Consider the following 26,955-nt stretch of genomic DNA (forward strand, 5'->3'; position numbering starts at 1 on the left):
CAATCTTTTTAATATATGCACTCATGGCTATAAACTTTCCTCTCAAGACTGCCTTAGCTGTGTCCCATAGGTTCTGGTAGGTTGTGTTTTCATTTTCATTGACTTCTAAGAACTTTTTAATTTCCTCTTTTATTGCATCGATGATCCATTCTTCATTAAGTAATGAGTTATTTAGTTTCCAGCTGTTTGCATGTTTTTTGTCTTTACTTTTGTTGTTGAGTTCTACTTTTACTGCATTGTGGTCAGATAGTATGCATGGTATTATTTCTATTTTCTTATATTTGCTGAGGCTTGCTTTGTGCCCTAGGATATGATCTATTTTGGAGAAGGTTCCATGGGCTGCTGAGAAGAATGTATATTGTGTAGAGGTTGGATGAAATGTTCTGTAGACATCTACTAGGTCCACTTGATCTATTGCATATTTTAGATCTTGGATTTCTTTATTGAGTTTTTGTTTGGATGACCTATCTATTGATGATAATGCAGTGTTAAAGTGTCCCACAACCACTGTGTTGGCGTTTATATATGCTTTTAGGTCTTTCAGGGTATGTTTGATAAAATTGGGTGCGTTGACATTGGGTGCGTACAGATTGATGATTATTATTTCCTTTTGGTCTATTTCCCCTTTTATTAGTATGGAATGTCCTTCTTTATCTCGTTTGATCAATGTAGGTTTGAAGTCTACTTTGTCAGAGATAAGTATTGCTACTCCTGCTTGTTTTCGGGGGCCATTGGCTTGGTAAATCTTCTTCCAGCCTTTCATCCTAAGCATATGCTTATTTCTGTCGGTGAGATGAGTCTCCTGTAAGCAACAAATTGTTGGATCTTCTTTTTTAATCCATTTTGTCAAACGGTGTCTTTTGATGGGTGAATTAAGTCCATTAACATTAAGTGTTAGTACTGATAGGTATGTGGTGATTCCTGCCATTTAGTTATCTTAGTTGTTTGAAGGTTTGATTGTGTGTACCTAACTTGATGTTACTCTCTACTGTCTTGCTTTTTCTTATCCTGTGGTTTGGTGCTGCCTGCCTTTTCATGGTTAAGTTGGGTGTCACTTTCTGTGTGCAGGATCCCTTGCAGAATCTTTTGTAATGGTGGCTTTGTGGTCACATATTGTTTTAGTTTCTGCTTATCATGGAAGACTTTTATTGCTCCATCTATTTTGAATGATAGCTTTGCTGGGTAGAGTATCCTGGGGTTGAAGTTATTTTCATTCAGTGCCCGGAAGATCTCACCCCACGCTCTTCTTGCTTTTAATGTTTCTGTTGAGAAGTCTGCTGTGATTTTGATGGGTTTACCTTTGTATGTTACTTGTTTCTTCTCTCTTGCAGCCTTCAATATTCTTTCCTTAGTTTCTGAACTTGTTGTTTTAATGATGATATGTCGTGGAGTAGTTCTATTTTGATCTGGTCTGTTTGGTGTCCTGGAGGCCTCTTGCATTTGTATGGGAATATCTTTCTCTAGATTTGGGAAATTTTCCGTTATTATTTTGTTGAATATATTACGCATTCCCTTCGCTTGCACCTCTTCTCCTTCTTCGATGCCCATGATTCTCAAGTTTGGTCTTTTGATGGAGTCGGTGAGTTCTTGCATTTTCTTTTCACAGGTCTTGAGTTGTTTAATTAGTAGTTCTTCAGTTTTTCCTTTAATTACCATTTCATCTTCAAGTTCTGAGATTCTGTCTTCTGTTTGTTCTATTCTGCTGGATTGGCCTTCCGTTTTGTTTTGCAGTTCTGTTTCATTCTTTTTTCTGAGGTTTTCCATATCCTGGCTGTTTTCTTCTTTATTGTTGTCTATTTTTGTCCTGAGTTCATTTATCCATTTATTCATTGTGTTCTCTCTTTCATTTTGGTGTTTATACAGTGCTTCTATGGGTTCCTTTATTTCTTCTTTTGCTTTTTCAAATTCTCTATTTTTATTGTCTTGGAATTTCTTGAGTGTCTCCTGTACATTTTGGTTGACCCTATCCAGTATCATCTCTATAAAATTCTCATTGAGTACTTGTAGTATGTCTTCTTTTAAATTATTCTTGTAGGCTTCATTGGGTCCTTTGGCATAGTTTATCTTCATTTTGTTGGAGTCTGGCTCTGAGTTTCTGTTCTCTTCATTCCCCTCTGGTTCTTGTACTAATTTTTTGCTGTGGGGAAACTGGTTTCCTTGTTTTTTCTGTCTTCCTGTCATTGTCCTTGGTGTTGTTACTGTCCCTGTACTGTGTGTAATTAAGTATTTTCTAGCTTGTAATAATAACAATGGTAATATTGAGAATGGAAGAGTGAGCTGAGATGGAAAGCAAGAAGTTAAAGAAAATGGGAAAACAAATATACAGACAAGAGGGAGAAAGCAGAACAAGGTATCAGACAAGAGAGTTTCAAAGGTATATACAGGGAGTGTTAGTGTACTAATCGACAGTAAGCTGAACAGACAATAGAGTGACAGAGAGAGGATTGAAAATCAAAGATAAAAAACTAAAAAATAAGTATATGAAAGTAATATCTATTTATAAAAATGAATTAAAATAAGATGGAAAGTAGAAAATTAAAAAAAACAAAAAAAACCAAAAAACCAAAAAACTTCCAAGTTTATATGCAATGCAATTTCAGCCTTAATAATTTGGATGTCCGTCTCAATCTCCAGTCCTGGAGTTGGTGCCTCAGATGTTGTTCTGTAGTTGTCTCATCAAAGGGGATGCATAAAGTAGAACAAAACTACACTCACACACACACAGAAGAAAAAAAAAAAAGCCCCACCAAGTGTCCCCAGTTCAAATGCAATACAGTTTCAGTAAGTTTTTCGGCTTGCAGGTGTAATTCGGTTGTTCTCTCATCAAAGGTAGGGAGAAAAAGAAAAAAAAAGCGTCTGGAGGCAGTTCTGAGAGTGGTATCTGCAACTGTGGCTTGCCTGCCTGCTGCTCTTAGCCTGTAGCTGGCGGCGTTATTTATGCAGATCTCTGGGGTGAGCTTAGCACTCACCTGGTCCCACAGGCTTTGTTTGCTCAGAGTTCTCCTGTGCGGGGGAGGGGGGCCTCTGCTACAGGCTTTTCCCTTTCCAAGCACTGGGAAAGGCGACACTGCCCCGCGTTGTCAGGCCTGCGTGTTTATTTACAGTTCACGTGGGAAGTGGGTCTTCCCTCCTCTCACAAGCGTCCCCACTCCTGGTTGCTGGTGCGCCCCGCTCCCGCCAGAGCCTCTCCGGCCCGCCCGGCTCGTTTATTTACAGTCCCGGGAAGGGTTCCCTTCCCCCAATCTTCAGCGCTCAGGGCGCCCCACCCTCTTTCCAGCGTGTCTTAACTGTTCTTATTGCTTAGTACTCAGTTTCTCTTTTTTTCCCGGGTGGAGGTCAGTCTGTCCAGGGGGCTATGCTGCTCTGGCCCAGGCTTGTCTGTGGGGGAACCGCGGTACCGCGAAGCTCACCTGGTCCGCGTCTTCCCAAGCCGTATGGGCGCCGGCCACTGGCGGCCCGGGGGGCCTCCTCGGTTCTCCGTTTAACGTGAAGTGGAGATTCTCTGCGCCGGCTGGAGATGTGGAGGAGTCAAAGTTATGCCTTTTCTCGGTGATTATGCCTGCAAAGTGTGTCTCCAGCGTCTCTCCAAGATTTCACTATAGGAGGGTCGCTTTCTGCTTCCTACCTCTAGCCGCCATCTTGGAATTCCGACAAGTCCTTCTATTATTATCTTCTAATTATAAATTCAATGTGTGATTAGGGTGGAAAATCTGGAAAAATCCAGAAAAACATAAATAAGAAGTGTCACAGATAATGCAATTACTTGGAGATGATAACATAGAACTCATTTCAGAAGAGAAAACCTGGAATGCAGGTAAAGCTGGCTGTGCATCTACTTTGTTACCTTGGGATTTTACAAGCCTGAGTCAAATTGCTTGGCATTATGCACACTAGCTGTCTCTTGACAGTTGCTCACATAGTTGCTTTTCCCTCACACATTTATCAGAAAACCAGTGTTGGTAAGATACTCTAATAGGATGTATCTTTGAGAGCTGCTCTCTTTAAATAGAGGTGTTCTGTCCTACAGGAGTCCTAAATTTCATGAAAAGAAAAGCCTTTGCCTACTAAAATAGACCTAGGAAATAAACACTATTCTTCCTAACTTCCCAAACCAGTCATCTTTGGAAGTACTAAATTAGAACATTTTCAACGGAACACATTTTAACATTTTTTTTTGGCAGTACAGGGGTTTAAACTCAGGGCCTTGTGCTTGCCAGGCATATTCTCTATCACTATAGTCAAGCTGCCAGCTCCTTAACACTAAATGTTTAAAGAGAAAGAAAATTTTTCTAAATTAAAGATAATTTGGGAAACAGAAAAAGGAAGAAAGTATAATCTCATCACTCTAATATAACCAGACAAATTTTTATCTTTTCCTTTCTTCCTTCTTCTCATTCTATTTGGTTTTAGGTGTTTGTTTTTTGCATTTTTTCCCCTTTTTCTTTTTGTCTTTTTCTACCCTTTTAGTTTCAGTTGGACTCATTGGTAGGTGTCTTTTTTTTGTTGTTGTTGTGGTACTGAGGTTTGAACTCAGCACCTCACATTTGTAGACAGGCACACTACCAATTCAGCCACTCGCCAGCCCTTTTTGTGTTAGTTATTTTTTTTGATAGGGTCTTACTTTATGCCTGGGCTGTGGGGACCTGAATCCTCCTATTTGTACTTCCCAGTGTAGTTGGCAATGACAAGCATGTTCCATAAGATAAAGGTTCATAAACTTTTTGCTCTGGCTGGCCTCCAACAGCAATCCTCCTAATCTCTGCCTCCTGAGTAGCTAGAATCACAGCTTGAGCCACTATGCCTTGCCTCATAGTTACATTTTGATACTACTGAATCATTTGATTTTGATTTACAAAGAAACTTTTTTTTGAAAGTTAGTGAAGATTTATTAGCAAACTATACATATACCTTGAGGTATCAGCTGAGTAAGAATGAACAGTTTGAACAGGTACAGTACACCTGTTGGATAAGGGCCAACTGCCAAATGTGATTTAATTTTTAATTTAAAATTTCAATTAAGCAAATAAAAGCATATGTATAATAGTTATCTTAAAGGCTCAGACATTTTTCTCCAGAAAACATAAAACCTATTAAATTAAGTTTTCTTTTATAACGTCACCTGTACAGAATCAAAAATTGGTGTCATTAGTAATTTTACTCATTTTGAACTTATCTTTTGTAGAAAATAAAATTTTTTTTGTGTGTGTAATTGGGGTTTGAACTCAGGGTCTCTACTTTTGAGCCACGTTCCCAGCTTTTTTTGTTTTATTTTCCAGATAGGGTATCATGCTTTTGCCAGGGACCAACTTCTGACAGTGATTTTCCTACCTCCACCTCCAGAGTAGCTGTGATTATAAGAATGTACCACCATGCCTGACTTGTTTTTTTGAGAGAGGGTCTCACTAACATTTTTTGCCTAGACTGACTTAAAACCTTGATTCTCCTATCTCCACCTCCCAAGTACTGGGATTAAGTTGTGAGTCACCACTCCTGGATCTTTTAACTTTTGAATACTGTTTATTTAATTTTAAGACCTTGCCATGCATAAATTTATCAATCTTTTCCAAAAGATAACCATAAAGAGAACTGAAGACCTGGGGAAAATCCCAAGAAGAGAGCCAACTTATGAAGTTAAAACAGCAAAAACCGACAAGCAATGGTTGAATAAATCTGAAAGATAAGCCTCCTCAAAATGTTAGTGTATAAATATGCCCAGGGGAACTAATGTGCCTCCAGTTCTCTAACAAGAGATTGAGTACAGTCTTAGTCTTAATTAGGATGCAACAATGTGAGGATAGCCACCTCCACTGGATTGCAATCCTCCTGTGTGACGTAACAGGTGCTGATGACATCGAGTATCTTTTTGTGTGCTTGCTGACCACTTGTGTATCTTCATTAAAGAAATGTCTATCCAAATCCTTTGCCTGCTTTTTAAGAATGGACTTTTCTTTTTGGTGGGGTGTGAGTTCTTTACATATTAGGAAATGAAATCCTTAGTTTTCAGCATTTTGAGAAAGTTGCTTCAAACTCTTTCCTAGCTCTCTCATTGATTTTTGGGAGAAAGCTCTCTGAGGTCTTCACTCCATCATTTTCACTTATTAACTTATTTATTTGTTTGCTTTTGAGATACAATTCATTGCTGTGAAGTTCACCATTTAAAGTGTACATTTTAAGGGCCAGAGGTATCGCTCAGTGGTATAAGACCCTGAATTTAATCCCCAGCACTGGAACAAGAAAAACGTAGTGGCTTTTAGCTTATTCCTGAGGTTTTAGCACCATCTCCACTATCTCACTCTTCCTGCTGGGCTGTTTCAGGAAAATTTCACCATCCCACAAAGATACCCCACATCCATAAGCAGTCTTCCTCTATCCCCTACTGTTTCCTGCTTTTATAACCACTAATCTGCTTTTTATTCAGACATTCCTATTTTGAACATTTCATATAAATGAAATCCTACAATACATTTCATTTTGTGTCTGGCTTCTCTTGTTAGCATAATGTCTTCTAAGACCATCCATGTTGTACCATGTGTCAGCACTTCATTCTTTTCTGTGGCTGACTATTCATTGTCTGGATATACCAGGTTATCCATTCATCTGCTAATGGGTATTTGGGTTATTTGTACATGACAGCTTATGAATATGCTGCAAAGACACTCATGTGCAGACATATGTATGAATTATGTCTGTAATTTTTTTTTTTTGGTATATCCCTAGGAGTAAAATTGCTGGGTCATGTGGTAACTCTATGGGTTTTGTTTTTAAAATCTCCAAAGTAACTTTTTCGTGGTATTGGGGAACCAGGAACTTTTAGAAACTACCAAATTGTTTTCCAAAGTGACTGTATCATTTTACAATCCCACCAGCAATGTATAAGGGTTATAGTTCCTGTATGTCTCTTTTAATATCTGTTACTTTCTGTCTTCTTTATATATATATACGTGCATGCAAGAGGCCACGAATAGCCAAGGCAATACTCAGTCAAAAGAACAATGCAGGAGGTATCACAATACCTGACTTCAAACTATATTACAAAGCAATAACAATAAAAACAGCATGGTACTGGCACAAAAACAGACATGAAGACCAGTGGAACAGAATAGAAGATCCAGATATGAAACCACACAACTATAAGCAACTTATCTTTGACAAAGGAGCTAAAAATATACGATGGAGAAATAGCAGCCTCTTCAACAAAAACTGCTGGGAAAACTGGTTAGCAGTCTGCAAAAAACTGAAACTAGATCCATGTATATCACCCTATACCAAGATTAACTCAAAATGGATCAAGGATCTTAATATCAGACCCCAAACTCTTAAGTTGATACAAGAAAGAGTAGGAAATACTCTGGAGTTAGTAGGTATAGGTAAGAACTTTCTCAATGAAACCCCAGCAGCACAACTAAGAGATAGCATAGATAAATGGGACCTCATAAAACTAAAAAGCTTCTGTTCATCAAAAGAAATGGTCTCTAAACTGAAGAGAACACCCACAGAGTGGGAGAAAATATTTGCCAATTATACATCAGACAAAGGACTGATAACTAGAATATACAGGGAACTTAAAAAACTAAATTCTCCCAAAACTAATGAACCAATAAAGAAATGGGCATGTGAACTAAACAGAACTTTCTCAAAAGAAGAAATTCAAATGGCCAGAAAACACATGAAAAAATGCTCACCACATCTAGCAATAAAGGAAATGCAAATTAAAACCACGCTAAGATTCCACCTCACCCCTGTTAGAATAGCCATCATCAGCAACACCACCACCAACAGGTGTTGGCGAGGATGCGGGGAAAAAGGAACCCTCTTACACTGTTGGTGGGAATGTAGACTAGTACAACCACTCTGGAAAAAAATTTGGAGGCTACTTAAAAAGCTGGACATCGATCTACCATTTGATCCAGCAATACCACTCTTGGGGATATACCCAAAAGACTGTTACTCCAGAGGCACCTGCACATCCATGTTTATTGCGGCACTATTCACAATAGCCAAGTTATGGAAACAGCCAAGATGCCCCAGCACTGACGAATGGATTAAGAAAATGTGGTATCTATACACAATGGAATTTTATGCAGTCATGAAGAAGAACGAAATGTTATCATTCGCTGGTAAATGGATGGAATTGGAGAACATCATTCTGAGTGAGGTTAGCCTGGCTCAAAAAACCAAAAATCGTATGTTCTCCCTCATATGTGGACATTAGATCAAGGGCAAACACAACAAGGGGATTGGACTATGAGCACATGATAAAAGCGAGAGCACACAAGGGAGGGATGAGGATAGGTAAGACACCTAAAAAACTAGCTAGCATTTGTTGCCCTTAACGCAGAGAAACTAAAGCAGATACCTTAAAGCAACTGAGGCCAATAGGAAAAGGGGAACGGGTACTAGAGAAAAGATTAGATCAAAAAGAATTAACCTAGAAGGTAACACCCATGCACAGGAAATCAATGTGAGTCAATGCCCTGTATAGCTATCCTTATCTCAACCAGCAAAAACTCTTGTTCCTTCCTATTATTGCTTATACTCTCTCTACAACAAAATTAGAAATAAGGGCAAAATAGTTTCTGCTGGGTATTGGGGGGGGAGAGGGAGGCGGCGGAGTGGGTGGTAAGAGAGGGGGTGGGGCAGTGGGGAGAAATGAACCAAGCCTTGTATGCACATATGAATAATAAAAGAAAAATGAAAAAAAAATATATACGTGCATGCACACTCTCACACATACACAGCCATCTTAGTGGTCATGAAGTCATAGCCCATTGTGGTTCTTATTTGGATTTCCTGAATGGCCAGTGGCACCTGGTATCTTTTCATGTGTTTGCTGACCACTTGTGTATCTTCTTTAAAGAAATGTCTATCCAAATCCTTTGCCTGGTTTTTTAAAAAATGGGTTTTTCTTTTTGGTGGTATGTGAATTCTTTACATATTCTGGATATGAAATCCTTAGTTTTCAGCATTCTGGAAAAGTTGCTTCTGACCATTTTTTCTAGCTCTTTGACTTTTGGAGGAAGAAGCTTCCTGAGGTCTTTACCCCACCATTTTCACTGACATCACTCTGTTTATTAATTTGACATTTTCTGAGCATTCTGAGCATCTTTTATTTATGTCCTAAAATGAAGGAAATAAGATCCCTGCCTTTGTGCATCTCATGGAGTATAAGAGGAGACAGATTTGAAACAACAACTGAATTCTAACAATATGCTGTTCATCTGTGGCAGGATTATATGCAAGTTACAGGCTTCACACATTCTTACATTTCAACAAGAAGAAGACTAATAACCCAATTTTTAAGAAACAGGAAAGGACTTGATAAAAGAGAGAGCTACAGATTCTACCTGGGTTGATGGGTGGAAATAAAGAATCAGAAATCTTTTCTTAGGGGAGAGTCCTACTTAAGGTACACATGATGTGGCATCTCTAGAAAGGGATGAAAAAAAGTCAGAATTTTCAGCCAGGCATGGTGACTCACACCTGTAATCCTAATATGTGGGAGAGAGAGATAGGAAGGATCACAGTTTGAGATCAGCCCAGGCAAAAAGTTAGTGAGACTTCTCAATCAAGCCCAGTGTGGTGACTCATGTCTGTAGTCCCAGGATCACAGTCCTAGGCAGCCCTGGGCGAAAACACAAGACCATACTTGAGAAATAGCTAAGTGAAAAAGGGCTGGGGATGTGGCTCAAATGGTAGAGTACCTGCCAAGTAAGCATGAGGCCCTGAGTTCAAACCCCCACACTGCTAATAAAAACAAAAAAGAGTCAGAATTTGTCACATATATGTCTCCATGCTGGACAGAGGTATTCTGTCTAGCAAACAAAAAATTTTCAAATCTGCTTAATTAGTAGGCTCTTTTGGTATCAAGAGGTGGTTGATCACAACTTGTAGATACCATCCTTTAAGATTTAGATAGATAGGGACTAGGGATGTAGCTCAGTAGCAGAGCACTTGCCTGGCACGTGTGAGTTACTGGGTTCAATCCCCAGCACCGCAAAAAGAAAAAAAGAGATTTAGATGGGTAGATATCATGTACCGATAAATATATAGATATTACATATAGATAGATTTATTTAAAGCAATAAGAAAGCAATCTGCATCTGTACATTTAATGTAATAAGTCTATATCTAAAACTATATATAACAAGAAAAAATACTATGACTATAAACAGACTTTTAAAGAGCATAGATATTTATGAATGAAAATAAAACAAAAATTTCATCAATATTTGAAAATTTAGTCTCCCTGTAGTCCATACACTATAGGACCTTTGTCCAGCCCAGGCGGCCCCTTTCTCCCACTTACCACACTGCAGTGCAGGGAGGTGTGCTCTGTCCTGAGGGTGGTGGTGAAGCCTCAGGAAGCAGTGGCCCAGTTTCTTCTATGTCCATGTCTTCAGAACTGCACAAGTCTGTTGTCCTTTCTTGCAGGTGGTACATCCCCAAGTTAGTGTTCAGCAGAGTCATTTCCTTATAAAAGTTCTGAACAAAGAACAATAAACTATCTCTTTTAAAAGCATTCTAGATGTCTCGAGTCTTGTTGTAGATGATGTGTGTTTCCTGTGGGACACCTGGTGGGCCCACATGACAAATCTCATTAATGTCTCATGAGGAGGTCACTGGTGGGTTCACACTCACTCACTCTATGGAAGAGACACATTCATGTGTATGACAGCACTGTGAGAAATAAGTGAAACACACCTGACTCATGTAGGAAGTTATCCTTGTGCTAAATTCATTTATTCAGTCCATTCATCCATACAATGCACATTTATCGATTACAGCCTGCTAGGTACGGTTCTAGGATACAGTGGTAAACAAAATAGAGAAGGAACGTGTAATTTATTACATGTGCTCTTATAGGGACTATGGACCAATAATATGTAACTAAATACATGCATAGATTACACACATTAGATGGAATAGATTAAGACACGTGCTAAAAAGAAAGCCAGGTGATGAAACAGAGTGGCTGAGGTTTGGTGAGGGAGGAACTGCTCTAGATAAGTGGGATAAGTCGACCCCTCTGAGCAGGAGCCAGGTTGACACATTCATTTGTTCACTGTTTCATAAACCCACTCACATTAACCTCAATGTCTATGTCTTGGAGAGGGAATTCAGAGATTAAGTGATTTCTCTGACTAGGAGGAGATTAAGAGAGATTTGAACGGAGTTTTGAATAATGGGTACTATGTGACACCAGGGAAGCTCCAGCTGGAGAAATGAGACATAGAAGTAGCTCGGTGGATGAGAGCTTGGGGTACAGATGTTCTGATGGTCTAAAACAGAAGGCCAGGAGAGGAAGAAGGAAAAGACTAGAAAGAGAACAGAAGACAGGGTTCCCCAACTTTTTAGGGAAACAATTACTCTGTTTAGGCATAAATCAACTGATTTCTTTGATGTGATGTCTCACCTGTATTCTGTCAATGAGTCTCTCCTTTAATCTGTGAGCTTCGTTACAAGCATCTACCTGAAAAGACACCACAATTCTGGGTAAAGTGAAATGATATTTTTCTGGTTTGTACAATAAGGTCTTTCATTTTGACACCACTTATAAAGTGACTATGTTGAGATTTACTTTTACTCAATAAAATAAGTCCTTAGAGCTAATTCATGAATTGCTCATGAATTTGCAAATTTAACATAAGTAACCAAAATATTAACAAGATTGTTTTCAAGGCTTTAAAACATTTTTTCTCTATTCATCACTTGCTCCTTAAAAAATTTCTATGAGGAAATTTCTACCAGTTGGAGAAACATAGTACATTTAAAAAATTTATTTTTTTATTTATTTTTTCATTTTTCTTTTATTATTCATATGTGCATACAAGGATTGGTTCATTTCTCCCCACTGCCCCCACTCCCTCCCTTACCACCCACTCCGCCTCCTCCCTCTCTCCCCCCCTCAATACCCAGCAGAAACTATTTTGCCCTTATTTCTAATTTTGTTGTAGAGAGAGTATAAGCAATAATAGGAAGGAACAAGAGTTTTTGCTGGTTGAGATAAGGATAGCTATACAGGGCATTGATTCACATTGATTTCCTGTGTGTGGGTGTTACCTTCTAGGTTAATTCTTTTTGATCTAATCTTTTCTCTAGTACCCGTTCCCCTTTTCCTATTGGCCTCAGTTGCTTTAAGGTATCTGCTTTAGTTTCTCTGCGTTAAGGGCAACAAATGCTAGCTAGTTTTTTAGGTGTCTTACCTATCCTCATCCCTCCCTTGTGTGCTCTCGCTTTTATCATGTGCTCATAGTCCAATCCCCTTGTTGTGTTTGCCCTTGATCTAATGTCCACATATGAGGGAGAACATACGATTTTTGGTTTTTTGAGCCAGGCTAACCTCACTCAGAATGATGTTCTCCAATTCCATCCATTTACCAGCGAATGATAACATTTCGTTCTTCTTTATGGCTGCATAAAATTCCATTGTGTATAGATACCACATTTTCTTAATCCATTCGTCAGTGCTGGGGCATCTTGGCTGTTTCCATAACTTGGCTATTGTGAATAGTGCCGCAATAAACATGGATGTGCAGGTGCCTCTGGAGTAACAGTCTTTTGGGTATATCCCCAAGAGTGGTATTGCTGGATCAAATGGTAGATCGATGTCCAGCTTTTTAAGTAGCCTCCAAATTTTTTTCCAGAGTGGTTGTACTAGTCTACATTCCCACCAACAGTGTAAGAGGGTTCCTTTTTCCCCGCATCCTCGCCAACACCTGTTGTTGGTGGTGTTGCTGATGATGGTTATTCTAACAGGGGTGAGGTGGAATCTTAGCGTGGTTTTAATTTGCATTTCCTTTATTGCTAGATGTGGTGAGCATTTTTTCATGTGTTTTCTGGCCATTTGAATTTCTTCTTTTGAGAAAGTTCTGTTTAGTTCACATGCCCATTTCTTTATTGGTTCATTAGTTTTGGGAGAATTTAGTTTTTTAAGTTCCCTGTATATTCTGGTTATCAGTCCTTTGTCTGATGTATAATTGGCAAATATTTTCTCCCACTCTGTGGGTGTTCTCTTCAGTTTAGAGACCATTTCTTTTGATGAACAGAAGCTTTTTAGTTTTATGAGGTCCCATTTATCTATGCTATCTCTTAGTTGTGCTGCTGGGGTTTCATTGAGAAAGTTCTTACCTATACCTACTAACTCCAGAGTATTTCCTACTCTTTCTTGTATCAACTTAAGAGTTTGGGGTCTGATATTAAGATCCTTGATCCATTTTGAGTTAATCTTGGTATAGGGTGATATACATGGATCTAGTTTCAGTTTTTTGCAGACTGCTAACCAGTTTTCTCAGCAGTTTTTGTTGAAGAGGCTGCTATTTCTCCATCGTATATTTTTAGCTCCTTTGTCAAAGATAAGTTGCTTATAGTTGTGTGGTTTCATATCTGGATCTTCTATTCTGTTCCACTGGTCTTCATGTCTGTTTTTGTGCCAGTACCATGCTGTTTTTATTGTTATTGCTTTGTAATATAGTTTGAAGTCAGGTATTGTGATACCTCCTGCATAGTTCTTTTGACTGAGTATTGCCTTGGCTATTCGTGGCCTCTTGTGTTTCCATATAAATTTAACAGTAGATTTTTCAATCTCTTTAATGAATGTCATTGGAATTTTGACGGGAATTGCATTAAACATGTAGATTACTTTGGGGAGTATAGACATTTTTACTATGTTGATTCTACCAATCCATGAGCATGGGAGATCTCTCCACTTTCTATAGTCTTCCTCAATCTCGTTCTTCAGAAGTGTATAGTTTTCCTTGTAGAGGTCTTTCACATCTTTTGTTAGGTTTACACCTAGGTATTTGATTTTTTTTGAGGCTATTGTAAATGGAATTGTTTTCATATATTCTTTTTCAGTTTGTTCATTATTAGTGTGTAGAAATGCTAATGATTTTTCTATGTTGATTTTATATCCTGCTACCTTGCTATAGCTACTGATGATGTCTAGAAGCTTCTGAGTAGAGTTTTTTGGGCCTTTAAGGTATAGGATCATGTCGTCTTCAAATAGGGATATTTTGACAGTTTCTTTACCTATTTGTATTCCTTTTATTCCTTCTTCTTGCCTAATTGCTCTGGCTAGGAATTCCAGTACTATGTTGAATAGGAGTGGAGATAGTGGGCATCCTTGTCTGGTTCCTGATTTTAGAGGGAATGGTTTCAGTTTTTCTCCGTTAAGTATAATGCTGGCTGTAGGTTTGTCATATATAGCTTTTATAATGTTGAGGAACTTTCCTTCTATTCCTAGTTTTCTTAGAGCTTTTATCATGCAATGATGTTGGATCTTATCAAAGGCTTTTTCTGCATCTATTGAGATGATCAAGTGGTTTTTGTCTTTGCTTCTGTTAATGTAGTTTATTACGTTTATTGATTTTCGTATGTTGAACCACCCCTGCATCCCTGGGATGAAGCCTACTTGGTCGTGGTGAATAATCTTTTTGATGTGTTGCTGAATTCAATTTGCCATTATTTTGTTGAGGATTTTTGCATCAATGTTCATTAAGGAGATTGGCCTATAGTTCTTCTTTTTGGAGGTGTCTTTGCCTGGTTTTGGGATAAGTGTAATACTGGCTTCATAAAATGTGTTTGGCAGTTTTCCTTCCCTTTCTATTTTGTGGAACAGTTTAAGGAGGGTTGGTATCAGTTCTTCTTTAAAGGTCTGATAGAATTCAGCAGAGAATCCATCAGGTCCTGGACTTTTCTTTTTGGGGAGACTCTTGATTGCTGCTTCAATTTCATTTTGTGTTATAGGTCTATTCAGGTGATTAATTTCCTCTTGGTTCAGTTTTGGATGATCATATGTATCTAGAAATCTGTCCATTTCTTTAAGATTTTCAAATTTATTTGAATATAGGTTCTCAAAGTAGTCTCTGATGATTTCCTGGACTTCCATGGTGTTTGTTGTTTTCTCCCCTTTTGCATTCCTAATTCTACTAATTTGGGTTTTTTCTCTCCTCATTTTAGTCAGGTTTGCCAGGGGTCTATCGATCTTGTTTATTTTTTCAAAGAACCAACTTTTTGTTTCATAATTCTTTGTATGGTTTTTTGGTTTCTATTTCATTGATTTCAGCTCTTATTTTTATTATTTCTCTCCTTCTATTTGTTTTGGGATTTGCTTGTTCTTGTTTTTCTAGGAGTTTGAGATGTATCATTAGGTCATTGATTTGGGATCTTTCAATCTTTTTGATATATGCACTCATGGCTATAAACTTTCCTCTCAAGACTGCCTTAGCTGTGTCCCATAGGTTCCAGTAGGTTGTGTTTTCATTTTCATTGACTTTCATTTATAATTGATGAGTCCTCATTACATCAGATTGGATATTGAGGCTCCTGGCTTCGCAAAAGAGCTGTCCATAAAAATGAAAATGTCCTTGTTCTTGTTCTTCTTCCCATGTCGCTAATAGATTGTCTGGCAGAGAACACAGATGGTTTTGGCTGGTTTCTATCAGTAAGAACAAGATAAGAACCAAAAGCAAACCATTGCTATCGCTGCTTCTCCTTCTCATGTCTCCTCTTTCTGCTCTTTTCTCTCCCTACTTCTCTCTCTCTCTCTCTCCACCTCTAACCCCCCCAGCTCAAGGTATCACATTCTAAGACATGAATGCTACTTGTACATATGTCAAAAGTAAATAATGGTTTTAAGCATTTTAAATTAAATCATCCTATTATTGACTATCAGGATACACTGAAAAACAGGGTATAGTAGGAAGGACAATGTGCTAGGTTCAAGAAAGATCAGTCTAGAGATGGCATTTCTAGAAACTGATTTTTTTTTTGAGGTCCTGGGGTTTGAACTCATGACTTCCTGCTTTGTCATGGTAAACACTGATTTATAAAGTCCCAAATATCCACAAAATAAATTTAATAAATCCAAAGTTTAATCCTATATTATATAACAGTGACCAAAAAAGAAAGATGACATATACTAGCACAGAAAATTATTGAAGAAAACATCACCTGAAAAAGCATGTTGCAAAGAAGTCTGTATGGCAATGTCAACCCCTGCTCAGATATTAGATACTAGTAAAATGTTTAAAAACCCAACCTGGATAGTATGGGTGCACCAAAACAATAGCAATATGTAAAATATGTACCAGAAAAATTTAATGTTCATGATGTCTTAACTGCTAAAACAAACATACATTACTTTTGTTAGAAGAGAAAAACCATAAATGTATTTTACACATAATATTATAGATACTAATATTAATGAATAGGAAAACTAAGACTGACTCTTCTCATCTGGAAACATGGGCAGGACACTGCATCTTTTTGAGTCATACTTTTCTTTTCTGAAAATGAGGTACAGACTAAATGACATTAAGTTTTCTTCTAGCTCTAAACTTTTGAGGATATCTTTCATTGAATTTTTAGATTTCATTCTTAAAATTCTATAACTCAAGGTTTCTCTGAAGAATTGTTTCTCTTCCTTAGCTGTAAAAAAGTCATTTTATCATTACCTGGGCCAATTTGTTATTCATTTCTCTTAATTGATTTCTAATTCCCATGATCTTCTCCTACAAGATAAAATAGTATAAAATAAGTTATAATGAATGATGTGTGAAACTGAAATGATGTTTTTGAGGAGAAATACATTCATGCTAAAAGTTTCAGATTTAATATAAGCTGTTGTTTTCTCATTCTTTGCCAATCTGCAAAACCAACATCAAATCAAATCAACAAGGCATTATGGTCACCCCCCCAGATAAGTGACCATTGAACTAGGTGGTGAGTCCGTGGGATGCAAGCAGCAGGAGTGCTTGTGTCCCCAGGCAGCTTGACCTGTCTGAAGCTTGGAGCTGCCCAATTTTGTACCAAGTTCATTCATCACCAGCCCCTGAACTACGTGTTTTAAAGGTTTAGGCGGGATCTGTGCTTCGATAAGCCACTTTTATTCTGTTCCTATGGTTTTACTTTTTTCAGTGTTTCATAACTGGAATCATAAAGCACATAACCTTCTGAGTCTGGCATCTTTCACTTAGCATATTCCACCTGAGATCACTCACATTGTTGGGTGAATCAGAGGTTTGTTCCTTTTCATTGCAGAGTGGCATTCTATCACATCCATGTGTCACAGTTTATCCACATACCATCTGGTAGATATTTGAACTGTTTCTGGTTCTTAAGCTCATGCATAGTTTCTGTTTTGTTTTGTTTTTAATGTGTATAAAGTTGCATTTGTCCAGCATAGAAAACTCCCATACATATATGTGTGTATACTTTCTCCTTTTCTGTTATCTTAAGCTCCTCCTTTTTAAAAAATCTTACTTTTATTTTTTCTTTAAAATATGTATGGTTTTTATTTTTTTGCATTTTTAATTATCATAGTACTGTACTGGGGTACATTGAGACACAAGTTCTTACAATATATCATAGTTTTGAGTTTACCCCTTCATCATTCTCCTTTATCTCTCCTCCGCCCCATTCCTGGAATAGTTTCAACAGTCTCATTGTTCCATTTTCAAACATGAGTACATAATATTTGTACCATATTCACCCTCCTGCACCCTTTCCCTACATTCTTCCCCCTCCCACTGATACCAATCCTCCAGACAGGACCTGTTTATAAAGCCCAAGGATAGTGTGGGGGGTCTTCAACTAGCACAAAATGAAATTGTGGCTCAAAAATCATGTGAGGGGTCAACATAAACATTGCCTTCCTACAATAAAAGGACTTCTCCTTTACTTATTCTAAAATCCACCTAATTTAAAGTCTTGGGCTCAAGTAAAGCAGAGGCCGGGAACTTCAATAAAAAGAGGTAGTTAGACACAGAAAGTTTTCATTTTTAAGGACTTCTCAAATGTCTGACTTACAGTAGAGTAGAAAATCAGCTGGAATTCTAAGTCTCATTCACATCCAATATTGGTCCTGCCTTCCATTTCTAACATCCTATGACTCTTTTTAAAATGGGAAATAAAGCTTTTCTGTGAAAAGAGTCTCCAAGAAACACAAGAAAGACAAAGCAATAGGAAAACGTTGTGGATAGTGAAAACAAGAGCTCTCCTTGAAAGCATCAAAGACAAACATAAGTAAATCACTTATGTTCTAAGGATGAAGTTTTGACAAATATTTACTTCCTGGATGCTTTCTCTGTGTTATTATGTGCTGGAATATGAAGATGAAGAAAAAAAGTTCTCCTTCCTTTAGGGTACTTATCCTCATCTTAAGATAGCATCAAGATAGAGGCTTATCATATGATCTTTTCAAATTTCTAGGTAGAACAGGGAAGTCTAGCTTTTTCTTTTTCTTTCTTTCTTTCTTTCTTTTTTTTTTTTTTAGTGGGAATGGGGCTTGAACTCAGGGCTTCATGTTTATAAGGCAGACACTCTACCTCTTGAGCCACCTCCAGTAAATTTTCTCTGGTTATTTTGGAGATGGGGGTCTCATAAACCATTTGCCTGGGCTGGCCTCGAAATGCAATACTTCCAATCTCAGCCTCCCAAGCAGCTAGGATTACAGGCATGAGCCACTGGCACCCAGGTAAGTCTAGCTATTGAGTCATCAGAGAAATGGCATCACCCAGGAGGAAGGTACTCAGAACTGGCCACCATCGAGCACCCCTACTGTGACAGATATGCATCTTACCTCTTGTGATGATCTGTTAAATCATCAGAAGGGGTGGAGAGAGGTGGCAGAAGTCCCCAGCCTCCAGCTTACCTCGATGCTTGCTCCCTGATCAGGGTCAAGGTCTCGGTCTTCCAGATTTTCAGTTTGGTCCTCCAAGGATATCACCTCATTCAATAAACTGAAAAGATCAAAAGCTATAATAAGGTCAGTGAATTAAGAAAAATCACCCATAGAAGAAATTCTTTCGATTTTTCAAAAATGCAATGCTAACTAGGTGCTAGCAGCTCACACCTATAATCCTAGCTATTCAGGAGGCAGAGATCAGGAAGATTGCAGCTTAAAGTCAGCCTGGGCAGCAAAAGTGAGACCTATCTCAAAAATACCCAATACAAAAAAAGGCTGGTGGAGTGACTTAAGTGGTAGAGCACCTGCCTAGCAAGTGTGAGGCCCTGAGTTCAAACCCTAATACCTCTCCCTCCCCCCCAAAAAACAGAAAGAAAAAGGAAATGCTACCTGGGCATAGTGACTCAAATCTGTAATCTTAGATACTTCGGAAGCAAAGATCTGGAGGATCTCAGTTTGAGGTCAGTCCAGGAAAAAAGTTTCCAAGATTTCAGTCTCATTCAGTGAATGGGCATGGTGACGCGTGCCTGTCATCCAGCTACTACAAGAAAGCACAGCTAGGAGAATTGTGGTCCAGGATGGCCCAGGCATAAAGTGAGATTCTGTTTCAAAAATAACCAAAGCAAAAAGGGCTGGCTGAGTGACTCAAGTGGTACAGTTCTTGCCTTGCAAGTGCAAGGGCCAGAGTTCAATCCCTAGTACCTCAAAAAAAAAAAAGTGCTGTTCTTATATAAAAGGAAACTTGGGTAGTGATTTTATTGGAATGGCAAATCATAAATTAAATTCAAGAAAGAGATGTGAGGACTAACTGGATTAAGAACTTCTGCTCCTCCATAGGCACTGTTGAGGGTATGAAAAGTCAAGACCCAAATTGGGAAGAGACATTTATAAACCACAAACTGAATATCTGGATTTTATCCAAACTATACAAGGAACTCTCTAAATTCAATCATAAATAAACCAACAGTCCAATTTTCTAAATGGGCAAAAGATGTAAACAGATTTCATCCAAGAAGATTTACAGATGGCAAGTGAGTACATAAAAGCCTTGCAGCATCATTAGTTATTAGCTCAATGAAAATTGAAAGCACAATGCATAGCATCACACATCTATGAGAATAGTTATGGTAAAAAAAAAAGAAGACATTAACAATACTGCAACTCTAAATACTGTTGGAAGGCATGCAAAATGCAGTCATACTGTACAATCCAGCACTCCCATTCTTGGTTGTTTACGCAAGGAAAAGAAAAATGTGTGTTCACATAATTATTCAACAGTAAAAAGGAGCCAAGTCCTGATACATGCCACAAAATGGATGAATCTCAAATGCATTATGCTAAGTAAAAAAAGGTAGACACAAAAGACTGAATACTGTATGAATTACTCAAGTGACATTCTGGAAAGGGCAAAATGATGGCAACTGATTGGTCAGTGGCCACCAGCAGCTGGGCCTGGGGGAGAGTGAGTAACTAAAAGGGCATGAGGAATTTTGTGGAATGATAAAAGTGTTCTACATCTTTACTGTGTTGGCTCCACACTAAAAAATGTAATTTTACTGTAATATAAATTATATCTTAAATTAAAAATAAAAAATATATAACATATGAGATTTGAATTAATAAAACCATAAAGTCTTTTTTTGGCAATAGTGGGGCTTGAACTTGGGGCTTCACACTTGCTAGGCAGGAGCTCTACCACTTGAGCCACTCCGCTAGCCCTCTTTTGTGTTGGGTATTTTGAGATAGGATCTTGTGAACTATTTCCCTGGGCTGGCTTTGAATCGTGATCTTCCTAAACTCTGCCTCCCCAATAGCGAGGATTACAGGCATGAGCCACTGGTACCAGGCTACAGAATCCTTTTTAACAAGAATATTATTCATGCTTTGGAGGAGAAAAAGTCCCATTTGGGACCAGTTCTGTTGAGAGAAAGCCTCTGTGAATAGATTTTTTGCTGAACGATAAAGGTGGTGTCTACCTGAAAGGTGTGGAAACAGGTAGGGGAAGAGTAGCCCAGCAGCAAGAAAGAGTTGGGAACATGGTAGGAACATTTAGAAGGCCCCAAATATTTATTTCCAGCAATAGCTTCCATTTATTAATTGTTTATTATGTACCAGGCCCTGTGTGAAGTTCTTTACATACAGAATTTTATCAGACCCTCACAATAATCCCACATGAGTTGGCTGTTATTACTTCCTCTTTATACAGGAGCAATGTCAAGCCTTTCAAAAGGAACTGTCAGTCAGGATTGGAACCCAACCCCTTTACCCCAAAGCCTATTCTTTTCATACCAGTGACTAAATCAGTAACATCTTTTTTTGTTTGTTTCATTTTAAAACGTCTCAGTGAAATTCAGAGACACATTGGCAAATATGCTTTACATTTTTTTCCATGACATGCTGATTCATTTACTTTGGACAATACTGAGTAACACTCAAGACTCACCAGGGACCTGAACAAGTCCCTTTGATAAAAATGCAGCTTCAAAGAAAGAGTGTGTGAGAGAAATCCTTGAGGGAAGAGAGAGCAAAAAATGCAGACGACTTTGATTTAAGCTTTCGATTTTGTGACATTGACTTCTAATTGTAAGACTTTATACTTCTTATCCCAATGTCTTTATCACTTTAAACACAGAGTGTCTTGAGTTTTAAAGTTATGAAGCATTCCAATATTTTCCAACCATCCTCAACACCCTGCAATTACCTCCTCACTGTGCTCTCCGTTGAATTTATGTTTTGTATAATATTATTAGTTTTCTCCACCCAGTCAATGTGATCGGCTCCAAGTTCTTTCACTTGTAGACCCATCCTTATGCTCCAGTGGGTTAGTTTGAGGAATGTGCTCTCATGACTTCTGCAGAAATATTATTCTGATCATCGTAAGGTAAAAAACTGGAAACATCTCACATAGCTCTAAGAAATTTAAATGGCAAGTTGGTCGGTTTATTTATTGCCTATCACCAAAATGGACCAGTCAGGTGCACAGACCTCATGAAAAGAAATTTGAGCATTTATTTGATATCCCTTTTAACAAGTATTTATTTATTTAGGCCAGGGTCTCACTGTGTAGCTCAGGCTGACCTTAAATTTGTGATCCTCCTGCCTCAGCCTTCTCAGTACTAGGATTACAGGTATGTGCCACCATGCTTGTCTGAAAAAGTTTTTTAAAAGATGGATAAACAGATCATATCTTACATTGAATTAAAAAAAGATATGCATCTTTAATTTCTTTCCATGGAATGAATGTTGAATATTGGTATCAGGATTGTGATGGGGGAGGGGAGGTATACAACAGGGAAAGGGTGTAGAAGGATTAAGAGTGTACTTTCAATGACAATTAGAATAATTTTCATATCTAGAAGGTTGTCTAAGTGTTGAAATACATACTAATTCCAATGTCCCAAGAAAAGTTTGCAAAAAGCACCTATGTCCCTACAACCCTGCTGAAATGCATCAGCAGTTACCTGTGTACATGAGTGCCTTATGGTTCAAGAATGTATGGATTTAAAATTTTCCAGGCTTAACCTAAAAACTTTGCTAAATTTCATTTCATTTCCCCCTCCACACCTCACTAGTAAATGCTTGCTCTTGCACGCATCATGGCTTACAGTTCAGAGATGTTCCTCTCCAAAAATTGCAAGGACATGGATGCTTGAGGGTCATCAGGAACCAGATCTGTTTCTTGTTCATGCTGTTCATCCTGCAGATCCTGGTCATGCTCAGCCTCTCTCTCCAATATATCCTGATGATGTTAGAAGCAAAGCAGAACAAAGGGGTTATCATGAGCACTGTGGTTCTTCCAGCCATGTCTAACATCTTCTTGGAGAACACATAGTCCTCTCTGAGGCCAGTACCTTCTAGTGTATGTGTCAGATAAGTAGACATGCCCTTCCTTTCAGTTCACAGAAGCCTGGGGCAAGCTCAGTGTCTACATGCAGAGCTCTTTTCAGTGTTGATGAATTCTGCCTGACCATGGACTCTAAAAACCTACTTGATATGACACTCTTCAAAAACTCATTTTCAGCCTGTTCTAGTTGTATACTCTTATAACCCCAGTGCTCAGGAGGCTGAGGCAGGAGGATTGCTTGTTAAAGGCCAGCCTGGGTTACATTATGTGACCCTACTCAAAAAACAAAACAACTCTCCCCCAAACCTCAGACAATAATAGCAAAATCCTCAATGTCACGGAAAAGACAAGATTGCTGGGAATGTTCAAAATTAAGAGAGACTAAGGAGATGAAACAACTGAATTCATTGCATAGATCTTGTTTGGATGCTGATTTAGAAAGTGCAGCTGTAAAAGACATTTGGGGCACAATTGAGAAAATTAGACTTTTGAGAGAATTGAGAAGTCTCTCATATTACAGTTATATTACTAATTTTTCTAGAAGTGATGACAGTATTTTGGATATGTAGAAGAAAGTCTTTATTTTTAGAGATGTTTTCTGAAGTGAACAGAGACGAAGTGTTATTCTGTCTCTGACCTACTTTTAAATGACTCAGAAAATTCCATCTACTTATACAAATAAACTAAAGCAAATGTATTAATGGTAACAATTTTAAAATGTAGGTGTTGGAATATGTTTGATCACTGTATAATTCTCCTAAGTTTACTTGTTACCTACTTTTTCATATCAACAAGTTTGAGGGAAATAGCCTACTACTGAGTGTGATCTACAAAATTTCTTTACTCTTTGCCATATTCTAGAAAAACGTCCAAAGCATTTTCTGGCCTTTGAGTCTACACATACAAAATTTGACAATAATTTGTATTTGAATACTTCTTGTTCTTAGAAACTATGTGTGAAATATTTCATCTGCCCTCTGAAGAAGTTTGAGCTAAAATTCCTGTGTTTCAACACAACTATTTTTAAACTAGAAAGAAAAGTTTGGAGTGGGCAGGACAGATCAGTAACTTATCAAAATACATACATGAATTACTGGTCAAGTCAATAAGAATAACTAATGTCCACACTGCTCTATACAAATTGCTGTAATGTGCACTATTTCTTTTCATCCCCATCATAGACTTGAGGCAAATAAAGTCATGTATTGAAATCTTCCTGGACATTCATATTCTGTAACTCATCCATGTTTGTATAATATATTAGTGGTGGTCCCAAAAAGACATTCCCATATCCTAATACAGGAACTCTGTGAATTTTACCTTATTTGGAAAAAGAGCCTGTGAAGATATAATTGAGTTAAAGGTTTTAAGATCATCTCTGATTACCTAGATGGGTCTTAAATGCAATGACAAATATCTTAATAAGAAACAGAAGAGAGAGGTGGGGGGCATGGCTCAAGTGGCAGATTGCTTACTTAATAAGCATGAGGTTTAAGGCTGAGTTCAAACCCCAGTGTCTCTCACACACACTTACACACATGCACATGCACACGTATACACACACACACACACACACACACACACACATACACACAAAAGTAGGAGGAGTCAAAGCTCCCAAGGAGAAAGCAGTGTGAAGATGGAAGTAGAAGCCAGATGTGGTTCACACACCTGTAATTCCAGCATTTGGGACACTGAGGCAAGAATATGGCAAATTTGAGGCTACCCTGGGTTACATAGTGAGTCCAGGCCAGTCAGGGCTACATAGTAAGACCCTGTTTCAAAAAAACAAAACCAAGGCTGGGGGTATGTCTCAAGTAATAAAGTGCCTGCCTAGCAAGCACAAGGCTCTGAGTTCAAACCTCAGAACAGACACAGACATACACACACACACACACACACACACACACACACACACACACACCCCAAAAGAGGCTGGAACTATCAGAAGCTGGAAGAGGAAGAATTCTTCCTTAGAGTAATCAGGGTTTTCAATGATAATCTACAAGTACGGGGTGATTTTACATATAGAAATTTGTTCTAAAGTGAAAAATGTCAGTTATTTCATAAATCCTCAAGCAAAAATAAAAATAATACTTTTTTGCATGGGAAAGCTAGGAAATCCCTTGTGTGTTAAGAGCAGTGTTGAGGTTCAGCTCTGAAGTCCTATACCTGTTAAGAGGAAATCTGTAGGCATTTCTTGCTACATTGAGATGTCACCAATTATGACATCTTTGTCAGACTTACCCATTTTTTAGTGTTCACCTTGTGAAGAAATTTGGCTCGAGGGTTTTCAGAGAAAATGTTGTCTTTATCATCTGGTCTGGCCAAGCTGTTGTCCATTTTTGTAATTTCCCTTAGCAAATTGCAAGCAACACAATGTAAACAGAGGCTGTTATTGTGCCTTAGGGCCAGAGCTTAGGCCTTCCCTACATGTTTCTAAAGAGAGGACCCTGAGAACTTTACCAGCTCCAGGGGCACCTGCTGTCCTTGTACTAAGTTCTTTCTGTGTGAATAATACTACATATATATTATTATATCACACAAAATAGAAACAGAAGGTCTAGATAAATATTTGTTGACTAAATCCATGAATCATTTAACAATAAGATTCCAAATTCCAAAGTCATTCATTGCATTGTAAAAGTGTGTGCAAATAAGTAAACGAGCAGCCTTTTTTAGAGTTTTTAAAACCACATAGTGCAAAATAATGGAGTAAGAGAGGAGCAAGTCCTTGATGGCATCTTCATTTCTAGTCCTCAGGTGTCCCCAACAATGTTTACCAGTTTCTTCCCAAGAAATCCCTTAGAATACGCAAATATGTTTGCTTAAGTGTGCAAGCACGAGGGCATCTGTATGCACTACTCTGTGCCTTCAACTTCTCTGAAACAACCTGTCTTGGAGTCCATTTCATACCAGCACTTACTTTCTTTGTTTATGAAAGGGCTACATGTTGGAGATGCAAGATAACTTTTCTAATCAGTTCTTTATTATGGATTTGTATATCATTTCCAAACAATTTCTACTATGAATAATGCTGCAATGAATATCTTTACATGTCCATATGTTGTTGTGTATATATACTAGTACAGCTATCGAATAACCCTAAAATTTTGACTGGCTATGCCAAAAGATATAAATTCTAAATTTTGATATGTTTTACCAAATTGTGCTTTAAAGAGGTGATATCAATTTACCTTCCCAGCAAAAATCATGACAATGGCCATTTCCCACTCTTCCTAGAGCCCTATGGTTTTTCCTGTACTTTCTCTTTTCTTTTCTTTTTTAAGTGGTACTGAGGGTTGAATTCAGGGCCTTGTGTCTGTGCACCCTAGAACTGTATGTTTTAAAGTTCCTGATCTTCTATGGAAATCATTCCAGAAATGGGGGGAGAGGGGAGGGGAGATAAAGGAAAATAATGAAAGGGGTGAATTCAAGCATGATATGTTTGATATATTGTAAGAACTTTTGTAAATGCCACAATGTATCCCCAGTACAATAAAAAAAAATTAAAAATAATAATAAAAAAAATTTCCTGATCTTTGCTAATCCAATAATTTCATTTTAGTTTTAATACCTTTTTATTAGTAAATCTTCATTCATTAAAGTCAGGCTCTCACTATGCATTCTAGGCTGACCTTGGACTCTCAATCCCCTTGCCTCTGCCTCTTGAATGCTGCAATTACAGGCATGGGTTACCACACCCAGCCTAATTACTTTTTATGAGTGAAGTTCAACATCTTTGCTTATATGTATATGACTCAGTTATATTTCCTTTTCTTTCTTTTTTTTTATTGCTTTATTATTCATATGTGCATACCAGGCTTGGGTCATCTCTCCCCTCTGCCCCCACACCATCCCTTACCACCCACTCCGCCCCCTCCCTCTCCGCCCAACCCCCTCCATACCAGGCAAAAATTTTTTGCCCTTATCTCTAATTTTGTTGAAGAGAGAGTATAAGCAATAATAGGAAGGAACAAGGGTTTTTGCTGGTTGAGATAAAGTTAGCTATACAGGGAGTTGACTCACATGAATTTCCTGTGCATGTGTGTTAACTTCTAGGTTAATTCTTCTTGATTTCACCTTTTCTCTAGTTCCTGGTCCCCTTCTCCTATTGGCCTCAGTTGCTTTTAAGGTATCTGCTTTAGTTTCTCTGCATTGAGGGCAACAAATGCTAGCTAATTTTTTAGGAGTCTTACCTATCCTCACCCCTCCCTTGTGTGCTCTCGCTTTTATCATGTGCTCAAAGTCCAATCCTCTTGTTGTGTTTGTCTTTGATCTAATGTCCGCACATGAGGGAGAACATACAATTTTTGGTCTTTTGGGCCAGGCTAACCTCACTCAGAATGATGTTCTCCAATTCCATCCATTTACCAGCGAATGATAACATTTTGTTCTCCTTCATGGCTGCATAAAATTCCATTGT

General features: G+C 38.1%; 1 protein-coding gene across 1 annotated transcript in view; it reads right to left on the minus strand.

The window, feature by feature from the left end:
• Positions 1-24,878, minus strand: part of Smco2 (single-pass membrane protein with coiled-coil domains 2) — a 29,671-nt gene extending 4,793 nt beyond the window's left edge. Inside the window, exons 1-7 of the mRNA XM_074084845.1 lie at positions 24,777-24,878; positions 22,291-22,424; positions 21,387-21,536; positions 18,653-18,740; positions 16,455-16,511; positions 11,414-11,470; positions 10,307-10,482 (exon numbers count right to left, since the gene is read on the minus strand). Coding sequence (XP_073940946.1) covers positions 10,307-10,482; positions 11,414-11,470; positions 16,455-16,511; positions 18,653-18,740; positions 21,387-21,536; positions 22,291-22,424; positions 24,777-24,872 — 758 coding nt within the window. The 5' untranslated portion in view covers positions 24,873-24,878. The remainder of the gene's footprint in view (positions 1-10,306; positions 10,483-11,413; positions 11,471-16,454; positions 16,512-18,652; positions 18,741-21,386; positions 21,537-22,290; positions 22,425-24,776) is intronic.
• Between the last annotated feature and the right edge of the window lie 2,077 nt (positions 24,879-26,955).

Source organism: Castor canadensis, chromosome 8, assembly GCF_047511655.1.
Source record: "Castor canadensis chromosome 8, mCasCan1.hap1v2, whole genome shotgun sequence".
Taxonomy (NCBI): domain Eukaryota; kingdom Metazoa; phylum Chordata; class Mammalia; order Rodentia; family Castoridae; genus Castor; species Castor canadensis.